Source organism: Salmo salar, chromosome 04, assembly GCF_965601325.2.
Source record: "Salmo salar chromosome 04, fSalSal1, whole genome shotgun sequence".
Taxonomy (NCBI): Eukaryota; Metazoa; Chordata; class Actinopteri; order Salmoniformes; family Salmonidae; genus Salmo; species Salmo salar.
In genome coordinates this window covers 85,217,391-85,228,368 of record NC_138294.1, presented here as the reverse complement: position 1 = coordinate 85,228,368, position 10,978 = coordinate 85,217,391, and the positions used below count along the sequence as shown (strand labels likewise).

Here is a 10,978-nt window from a genome sequence, read left to right as displayed (position 1 = left end):
TCACTGAACACAAATGCTTCGTTTGTAAATGCTGTCTGTGTGTTGTAGTGTGCCCCTGGCTATCCGTAAAAAAAAAAAACTTAAATAAAAAATAAAAAAAATTGTGCTGTCCGATTTTCTTATTATAAGCAATTTTAAATTATTTCTACTTTTACTTTTTAAGTATATTTTTGCTATTACATTTCTTTTTGATACTTAAGTATATTTAAAACCAAATACTTTTAGACTTTTACTCAAGTAGTATTTTTCTGGGTGACTTTCAATTTTACTTGAATCACTTTCTATGAAGGTATCTTTACATTTACTCAAGTATGACAATTGGGTATTTTTTCCACCACTGCTTACTGATTTAACTGAACTTCATTAAAAGGGTGCATTTGTTTGGGGTTCACAACGGTTAATCTCCACTTGACTAGAAAGCTTATTCTACTGTGTAGCCTCTGATTAAATCAGAGAGCTCTGTGGGTTTCTATGGCCCACTTCACACGTCCAGATCACGTAACAAAAATCTCTTGAACACTGTCATGTACACCCTCTTGTACACTCAAGGCTCTTGAACACTGTCATGTACACCCTCTTGTACACTCAAGGCTCTTGAACACTGTCATGTACACCCTCTTGTACACTCAAGGCTCTTGAACACTGTCCATGCGGACCCATTTCAAACACAACACATGCAATGACAATACTTTGTAATTGTTTACAACAATTTTATTTCCAATATTCTGTGATGTGCCGTATATCCCCACTCATAGTGACGTTTTTGGGGTGAAGTTATAAACTGTAAATTGGCATTAGTTCAAATAGTGTCTGATAACATGATTTAGGGGAAGGTAATGGATCACAAAACATAGATGGATGGCATTTGGATGGTGCAAACCTGAGAACATCCCTGAGCAACCATGCTTGTCAGCTTATGCATACCACCAAATGTCTATTTGGCAGACCACCTGAAGATATGGCAAGAAGGCACTGATGTAGAACTTGAAAGAACAGATAACATGATGATATGAACGCCTTCATTAGCGTTAAAGACACTTATGTCGAGTTTCCCTCTAAGATATATCCTGGTGGGGTTTTTTTCTTCAAAATATGGTATGTCTGCCTGTGGTCCTGTTCCAGCCTGCATAATTTGTCAGCCTGGCGGGCCGCTCTGTGAGCCCCTATATGAACTTCCTCGCCCCTATAGCCCTCCACCTGTCCCACGGGTTTCATTCAATGGGATGGGCGCACACAGGAGTAAACAAACACAGACATTAACACACAGAGAAACAGAGAGGTCGGCGACTTTCGCCAGCTAACCCGTCTGAGGAGAGGATTAGGTGTTTGTTGTCTGATGAGAGTCTCTGCTGACAGACTGCGTGACGACACTCAGATCCATTGATACTCCCTGTCTCTCACATCAACACAGTCATCCACCATATCAAACCATAGAGGATTTGACCTCCTGACAGATACACCTCAATGTAATATAAGACAGTGTTTCCCAAACCCGGTCCTGGGGACCCCAAGGGGTACACGTTTTGGTTGTTGCCCTAACACTACACAGCTGATTCAAAGCTTGATGATTAGTTGATTATTTGAATCAGCTGTGCACTCCTTCGTGTACATAGGACCAACTTCAGGAAATGCTGCTATAAGGTCATTAAGTTAAAACCATAGAAAAATGATTACAAGAACCAAATTGCTGCGGTCTGAGGGGCTTCGCCCATTATAGTGTTTATATTTATATGGTAACAATCAGGGATGGAAATTAAGCTAACCCATGGCTAGTACTGTTCAGACTGCGCTAGGAGAAAATGTGTCCAACTAGCCCGCTGGCTAGTGAAGTTTTGGACCAGGGCTAGTAATAATCACAGTCTACTAGCCCTGCTGCCCAGTGCCCAGTCTACTAGCCCTGCTGCCCAGTGCCCAGTATACTAGCCCTGTTGCCCAGTGCCCAGTCTACTAGCCCTGCTGCCCAGTGCCCAGTCTACTAGCCCTGCTGCCCAGTGCCCAGTCTACTAGCCCTGCTGCCCAGTGCCCAGTCTACTATCCCTGCTGCCCAGTGCCCAGTCTACTAGCCCTGCTGCCCAGTGCCCAGTCTACTAGCCCTGCTGCCCAGTGCCCAGTCTACTAGCCCTGCTGCCCAGTGCCCAGTCTACTAGCCCTGCTGCCCAGTGCCCAGTCTACTAGCTCTGCTGCCCAGTGCCCAGTCTACTAGCCCAGTGCCCAGTCTACAACTTACTGTAGCGGACTGAATAAGAGAGGCATAATGTTAATGAGAATATGTGCTATCATTTAGGAGCACGGAGAGAGCAGGTGTATGACAGTTCTGCAGGTGCAGACAGGTGTAGATGCAGGTGCTTAACAGCCAGTGAAGCTTGGATAAACAGGACTGGTATTCCACTCCACTGAGACTGTATGTGTACATCTCTAAGTCAGTGGCATGCAGCACTGATGAAGGAAAATATCATGGTTTCCAGACGTGTGGGGAATACATTGGCATCATCTCTTATATGAAGGAAAGCTAGCCTCCCTCCATTACAACTGCCATGGTTTATACAGACACTGAGTGCAGTGGGTGCTCTGCTTTGTGAAACAGTCTTGAAGTGACACACAACGAGATGAGCTTAAGGTTGATGATACATTACATCTCAAACCCGCCGAACGAGCCTGAGAGCCAGGAAGGGGGAACACACAGGCCCTGTGTGGGGTAAATCAAACAAAGTGTAGGGGTAAAACCCATACCCACTGTAGGCCACACTGCCAGGTATATATATATATGTCTGCCACACTGCCAGGTATATATATATATATATATATATATATATATATATATATATATATATATATATATACACACGCACGTGCACATGCACGTGTAACCCCCTCAACCACTACTGAGCTGCCCAGGTCCAGTAGATAGAGAGGGGGTCGGTGTAGATAAGACCTGTAGATTCCCTTGACCTTTCACCTTTTAAATTTCTCAGACAAACTGTCAAACTGTAACCTTTTGTCTCTTTCTCTCTCTGACACAGTGATGGATATTTGGGGTAAAGGAAGCATCAAACAGAGACAAGCATTTTATTAGTAGCTAGCTTTCTGTGGTCATGTCCGTTGCTGAAACAGAAGATTTTATCAGATCGCAAGTCAAGATTGGACATTTTCGGTGCACTCAGGTGTGAACTGTTGGAGCTGACAGGAGTTTATGAACGGTGAGGGATCTGAGAACAAGCCCCCACAAGCCCCCAGAGATAGCAAGAACAGGTCGCCTCAAGGCTGTTCTGTTTGCACACTGACACCCCTATAACCTGCTTTTACACACACCTACACAGGTGCACAAGAACACAAGTGCACACAAGTACAGAAAAAAAATGTCAAATTGTAATGAAATTGATTTAGTATTTGACTGAAATATATGACTGACAGCACAGGAGGCAGTTTAAGAAAACATTTTAACCAGTTTAAACTGACATAAAAACAAAAGTATAGACCTCACACACATTGTCAAGGGCTTAACATGTGCCATGTCAGATATAGAGTTGAAATGTATTACATTTTCAGTTTGCATCCCAATATTACACTTGATATACACCACGTAAGACTGAAAAATAACAAAACCGTTTGACATAGAAACAACAGATTTTATGCAACAACAAAAAATGTATTAATTATGAAAAATATTAACATTCCACCCATGAAGCCGCTAAGTCAATTGACTGCAGGAAAGGGCTACTGGCTGAATTCAATCCATATCGCAGAAGATTTCCGTTATAGCTCGATTGCATTCGTGGAGACTGCATTCAAGGTAAAATGACCTCTACATTTTGACACAGATCTCCCGCGATATGGATTGAATCAAGCCCTAAGTCGTTTACAGGATCCCTTCCATTAAACTACACACTCCCCCTGATCCTGTGTCTTTGTGGACAGTGACAGAGGTGCTATGCCTGCCCATCACCCTTTATTCATATGGGTACCGGCGGTCTGAGGACCTGCATGCCTTACGCCTGGGGCTGGGAACTATTGCTCAACAGAATGTGATTAAAATCAATAAATCTCCCACTACACCTGCTCCATCGCTCACTGCAGACATCCACACACCTGCCTGATAAACTGACTCTACTGCAGGGAGAGAGGGAGAGAGGGAGATGGAGAGAAATATAGAGAGAGAGTGAGAGAGAGGGAGAGAAAGAGACGGTGAGAAATATAGAGAGAGAGTTGGAGAGAGAGAGACGGAGAGAAACAAAGAGAGAGAGGCAGTGAGAGAGATGGAGAGAGAGAGAAACAGATAGGGGTTGAGAGAGGGGAAGAGAGACTAGATCAAGTATAAAACTTGATCCCCATCTTGAGCAAAGTGTTAGCTAGATGGGGGCGTGTGGAGTCAGGTGGTTAACAGAGAGTTAACATGCTAGATGGGGGCGTGTGGAGTCAGGTGGTTAACAGAGAGTTAACATGCTAGATGGGGGCGTGTGGAGTCAGGTGGTTAACAGAGAGTTAACATGCTAGATGGGGGCGTGTGGAGTCAGGTGGTTAACAGAGAGTTAACATGCTAGATGGGGGCGTGTGGAGTCAGGTGGTTAACAGAGAGTTAACATGCTGGGTGATGTTGGGGTGCCCAGCAGTGTGACCTGGGGCAGAGTTGTACTCTCAGTAAGTGAGGAGATTAGGGGAAACGGCACGTGTTAGGTTATGGCGCGTGCTACGGTGAATTAGGGAGGAGGAGGCAGGCAGCAGGTGCACTGTTGACACAATAAACATACACACGGACAAAGCCAAACTCTAAATGAGTCATCCAGCTCGCAGCACAGAGAGGTGAGGGAGAGGGCTAGGGGAATGACACGATTGCATGTGTTTCATAAGGCATGCCACAGGAGGAGGTGGCCTGACAGAGAAAGAGAGTCAAGCAGCAAGTTCGACATGGCAGCCGACAGTACGGGCGATGGCCGACCGACTGATCTTAAACGAACCTTGCATCATAAACAACTAATCATTATTATTTGTTTGTCAGTCAGTCAGTCAGTCAGTCAGTCACAATTTACCCATTAACTGTAGGCCTACAGGTCCATTGTGTCCCTACTTTGGGTTTATATGTCTTGTTTTGGATAACAACATCCTAATCCCCATCACCGTCACAACCAGACAGGACCCTGGCCATGACCAACTCCCTGCGGGTGTCTCAGGGGGAGTTGGGATATGGTGACCCTGGGGAGGACCCCACTCCCTGCGGGTGTCTCAGGGGGAGTTGGGATATAGTGACCCTGGCCGTGACCCCACTTCCTGCGGGTGTCTCAGGGGGAGTTGGGATATGGTGACCCTGGGCAGGACCCAACTCCCTGCGGGTGTCTCAGTGGGAGTTGGGATATGCAGAAACACATTTCCATTGGACACTTCCATTGGACACTTACACAAGTGTGTAACAGGACAAATGTAAGCAAATTATGATTGTTATTTAAGATAACATCCAAAAGACACGGTCATGTGAAATACTCTGAGTCTTTGTCCAACCAACTACAGTTGTAACGTGCCAGAGGTTCAGCTAGGCTGGTCATGGCTGGGAAGGGAGGGCTATGAGGGATGTGGTGGAGGACAGATGGGACAAACTGACAAATATGAAAAAAAATGTCTGGATTTCTTAACACACACAGAATGAAGGTCATTCTGAAGAAGACAGGTTCTATCAGAGATCAACCTTCATGCCAAACCTGAAGGTCCAACTCAATCCACCCACCATGCTGTTTACTAAAACAGAGCTGTCCTATGAGGCTTGTTTGGTAAACAGAGAGAGCAGCGCACAGTTCTGTTGCTGTCACCCTGCTCCGGAACCCAGGCCACCCAGGCCACCATCCTTCTCCTCCTTCTCTGCCACCGAGGTGTGCTGTTGTGGAAACAGGGCCCCCAGCAGCCAGCCACGTGTCACACAGGGAAGGACATCCACACGTCCTTGGTTTGTCGTTACCTCCATTGCTCCAACTGCACAACATTGTTCTGTTCTCTAACGACTCTCTATCCTTCAATAGAAAATTAAACCATGTGCATTAAGTACTCTTCTAATCTCTTAAGAATACTGTCAACAAGTTTATAAAATAAATGTGTTTTCTAAAACCAAATGACCCCTCTAAAACTAGAGATGTTTCAGGCACCAAGGTGAGAGTATACTTATCTTTAAATAAATAATAACACAGATAGAAACCTTGACTACTACTATTATTAGAGGACGTTAAATCATTTATAATGGTAAAATATCTCATTAATGGTAAAATATCTCATGAATGGTAAAATATATAATCAACTCCCTATCATTGAAGCTGTTTGTTCAGACACTTGCCTATTTCGGTCATCTCAAATAAATACCTTGGTCTCAAATCAAATATATATGAATTCAAAGCAAAATAATATCCATAGATATCCACCAGACTGGGGAAGAGAGGATCCAAAATGCTAAGGATTATCTCCATCCTTGTAAGTAGACATCGAGGTTAATAATTCCAGGAAATATATCTGGAAAGTAGTAAAGATAATCTTCAGTTAAAGTTCCTTCTTGGATGTTCCTCTGTTAAAACCATTGTGCTCTGATGGACTGAGACATGGCTCTTCTGCTTTTGTATGATTTTGGGGAAAATAGACCTAAACACAACAAACACAGTATTGGTAGCTTTTTGGGGGAGAAATATTTGAAATGTCAACACAGGAAAAAACAGCAACATAAATGTCGGCCTGGTGGGGACTGAGGGGAGAGAGGGGTTCCCAGACTGTTTCAACAGCCAACACGCCAGGTGTTTCCTCACCAAATAAAGAGCAGCACTACCCTGATTAGCATTTTTTTTAATCCCCGCATCGTTGGGAAAGGGCTCGTAAGTATTTCAGGTAGTCTACACCTTTTGTTTTCAGCGCATGTAACCAATAAAATGTGATTTGATTCACCCTATTCAGTTCAAGCAGAATGGTTTGGTAAATGTGTGAGGGAAAGTGGCCCTAATATTTTGTCAAATGTTCTGTTGAAGGTCAGATTCCAAGCAAAAAAAAGACTATAATAATGGGTTTTAAAATAAAGCCGGAATAACAGCAGGTAAAGGTCTGGACTCAATGCCTAGAGAGGCTACCAACAGGACAACGCTCACACCTACTGGAGGGATATTTCTACATCAAGGACGGGCAACTTTGATGGGGGTGGGGGCCACAATAAAATCAGAACTCATTATGAGGGGCCGCAGTGGCTCACGGGTCTGTGTACCCACATATGCAGTCAGAGCCGGACCTAGCCTAAGTTACATTTTGTTGGGAGGCCCCCGTACCTTGCGAGCAACAGATTTTAGCAGCCCCCCTTTTGACAGTGGAGAGAATAAATCGAAGTTAAGGGAGTTAATTTGCTGCATTCCTACCCATTTTGCCATGGGGCGGAGATAAGAATTTGCAATTGTATAACTAATTTCAAATTTTGCAGTTAATATATCTGAGTGAGAGTGACTAACAAAATCAATGGGGTACTATGGTCTATAATTTGACCATGATTACAAGTTTAGCTGGCTAGACTAATTTAACAAAACATTTTTTTGCTGACATGGGCTAATCAAGTGACTGTCAGTGACTGACCTATCAGAAAAGCTACATCTTGTGTAATCTACTCTTTTAACTCTCAACATTAGGTTGAGCCCCCTAGTGTTGAGATGGTGGGGGTTGATTTATCTGCAGGCCCACATAAGAGAGGCCAGTTGCCCATCCCTGGTCTACATTAAAACGTGACACTACTGACACCTTGTGGTTGTTAGTAATAACATGAGTTATGGATGGATGCTGTTCCAAATCAAATTCTATTGGTCACATAAACATGGCTTAGCAGATGTTATTGCAAGTGTAGCGAAATGCTATTCAGTTTCATAGGATGATTTTGGCCACAAACTGCTCCAAGAGCAAGTGCTACACGCATACAAAAAATAAGATTCAGCTCAACTTGTTTCAGATAATGGCATTTGTTAAGAAATGACAGTCTAAAATGGGAAAATACATCAAGTGTATATGTGAAAAGGTGAACCTGCTCAGTTTGCTGCTACCAAGCATGGCCTACTAAGTTAATGTTCCCCACCATAATGTTCACATATGTAATAATGATGTCCAATGCCCACCTAGGCTTTTGCAAAACAAACATTGAGGACGTCCATTTTGTGCCACCATCAGTGCCTTCATGATGTAAATGTATTCCCCCTCTCCTAACATAAAGAAGCAGACGTATTGAGACGTACCAAAAAAACAGGTGCATTTATTGCATCAAGACAGTATCGTATCACCTGGCAACACACCTTCCTCAAACAGAGTATGAAGAACCTATGCAAAGGGAAATGTCAATATGCCAGATGCCTGTGACAAAATAAAAACATGACAAGCTAGAACTAAGACAAAATGATGAATCCGGGGAGGGATTTACTGACCAAATGTAAAAGTACGAGTTACGATATTTTTAATTTGACCTTTATTTAACCAGGCAAGTCAGTTAAGAACAAATTCTTATTTTTTGATGACACCCTAGGAACAGTGGGTTAACTGCCTTGTTCAGGGGCAGAACGACAGATTTTTACCTCGTCAGCTCAGGAATTTGATCTTGTAACTTTTCGGTTACTAGTCCAACCACTAGGCTACCTGCCGCCCCATAAGTGATACATTCGTTTACAACTGCAATGATCAAACCCATCAGAATGAGACTGCAAAAAATGATTTGTTTAACTGCGCAGGAATCATGTAGTCCCCTATGGTCACTCAATTAGAACTGGCTGTTTACGCCAACAAAACACTAAAGATAAGCACATGATCTGTTATCTAACCCGAGTCCTGACCATTCAAACACAACAAGGCTTATCAACTCATAAAATCAGTGTGCAGATTTATTTTTCATACCAAAATGTATGTTTTATAGCAGTGCAACCGATAGCAGGTGTGACATTGAAATAACACACGTTATGAAAGCACATAATACAATACAAAAACTGAATGCACTTGGTAGGCATATTCATATCTGGCTGTAGACAAAGCATGGATGCCACCAAACGAGGAAATTAAAGTTATCATGTCCTGTTTCAAGTCAGCACCAATTTAAAATGTGGTCTCGTGTGGCTCAGTTGGTAGAGCATGGTGTTTGCGACGCCAGGGTTGTGGGTTCGATTCCCACGGGGGACCAGTATGGGGGAAAAAATGTATGAAATGTATGCATTCACTACTGTAAGTCGCTCTGGATAAGAGCGTCTGCTAAATGACTAAAATGTAAAATGCAAAGAATGCTGTGTCAACCTTCACAGGCCCCGTTTACATTTAATAACCAAAACAAACAGAACATTGGGGGGGGGGGGCTGGGGATAACTGCTGGGGTATCGATGTATACTGAGACTGAAATACCACACCACCCTGTAGCTTGGCTCTGGTGTTACAGTCAGTTCATTTCACCCCCCCAATAGATTCTGCCCACAGCCAGACATTCTCAGAGAATTTGAGTCTGCTAGCCAGAGAACAGGTTCAGAGGGGTTTGGGAAGGGCAGAGACCTCTTCGAAACACTCATCATACGCCTCCTTATAGTCCTCATGAGATTTGATCATGATGACGCAGGTGGGCCGCTTTGAGCCTGCAGACGAACCAAGGTCCTGAGGAGACAGACATGGTAGGGTTACTTTTAAAAAGGTATTCGTCACATTGATTTCATGGGAGACCCTCAATTGCATACTCCTCACATCCTTCTCAAAACTCATTGGAAAAGAAAGCCAGAGGTTTGTCATATTGTACATTCCTCTCCATTACTATTTTTGTATCATTAATACAGTACACATGATCAATTTCAGCCTCAAGATGGTGGCGATATGAAAAACTTAGTTGTGCTGTTATGTGCATTGAACCATGTAGCGCGCTGTAGTTTCATAACTCCGTGGACACTGACGTGATATACAATTCAGACATTTTCATGCACTTGTAAGACACACAAATTACTAAAGAGGGAGCCTAACCAGAAGGAAAGAAACCTGTTCTGATCAGACCCCCCTCCTCCCACTGCTGCTGGCCTCCACAGATTCTGCCAGTTAGGCTTTTTGGTTTGGAGAACTCACCACTTTGGAGGGAATATAGGCATATGGCAGACTCCTGTCCTCACACATGACTGGTAGATGGCAGTAAACATCGATTGGAAGAGTATCTCCAGCCAACACCACAATCCTGAAAATAAATAATAATTGTATATAGATAATCATGCATATGATCTGATACTAACCATTGGCAGAACGTTAAATATCAAAAGTTAGCTAACTACTAAAACAGTACGGGCTAAATTACAACAGTACGGGCTAAATTACAACAGTACGGGCTAAATTACAACAGTACGGGCTAAATTACAACAGTACGGGCTAAATTAATCAACAAACTTACCCAGTTTCTCCTTTGTTAATGAACTTCTGAACTTCTTTCACTCCGCGGCGAATTTGTTTGAGTTTAGATGCTGAGAAGGACAGAGTTGAATGTAAAAAAGACGGAAAGTTATCTGAAGTAGCTAACACCACTCAGCTCACTTACCAACTACTAACGTTAGCAAATGTCCTAGCTAGCTAACTGTTCACCAAGATAACATTAGCAGGCTGACTAACGTTACCTTGCTGGATACTATTTCAAAATGTCGACCATATTCTTGGCATTTATTTGTCAATATGAAAATATAATGTATAGTTTACCTTTTTTGACACATTTGTAGAGCTTCTTGCTTAGCTTCTTAGTGGCCAGTGGATTAGCGATTGGGTTGATGTTTGCAATCAACTCTTGATACGACTTCTCTGTAACTACAGTCTCGGTCACTCCAGCCTCCTCCTCCTTGATGCCTTTTTCCTTCTTTACCTTGGTCATGTTTCTGAGAGATAACGCAGAAGTTACTTGCCGTTTTAGTTAGTTTGCAGCGTGCTACGTTGCAAGTGCGAAAAAAGCTACACACGTGTTGCCAGTGCAGCGCTGTGAAACAGGTCAGAAAAACGTAGT

General features: G+C 43.2%; 1 protein-coding gene and 1 long non-coding RNA gene across 2 annotated transcripts; both read right to left on the bottom strand.

Moving 5' to 3' along the window:
* Positions 1 to 3,050: 3,050 nt before the first annotated feature.
* LOC123742499 (uncharacterized) lies at positions 3,051 to 6,543 on the bottom strand. The gene is made up of 2 exons (XR_006769678.2): positions 6,337 to 6,543; positions 3,051 to 5,993 (listed from the first exon to the last, which is right to left on the bottom strand). It is a non-coding gene; the product is annotated as an uncharacterized LOC123742499 (long non-coding RNA).
* Positions 6,544 to 8,222: 1,679 nt separating this feature from the next.
* Positions 8,223 to 10,978, bottom strand: nhp2 (NHP2 ribonucleoprotein homolog (yeast)). Its single transcript, XM_014198113.3, has 4 exons — positions 10,681 to 10,978; positions 10,382 to 10,451; positions 10,066 to 10,171; positions 8,223 to 9,609 (listed from the first exon to the last, which is right to left on the bottom strand). Exons 1-4 carry the CDS (start codon positions 10,847 to 10,849, stop codon positions 9,484 to 9,486), a joined length of 471 nt encoding a protein of 156 aa, XP_014053588.1. The 5' UTR covers positions 10,850 to 10,978; the 3' UTR covers positions 8,223 to 9,483.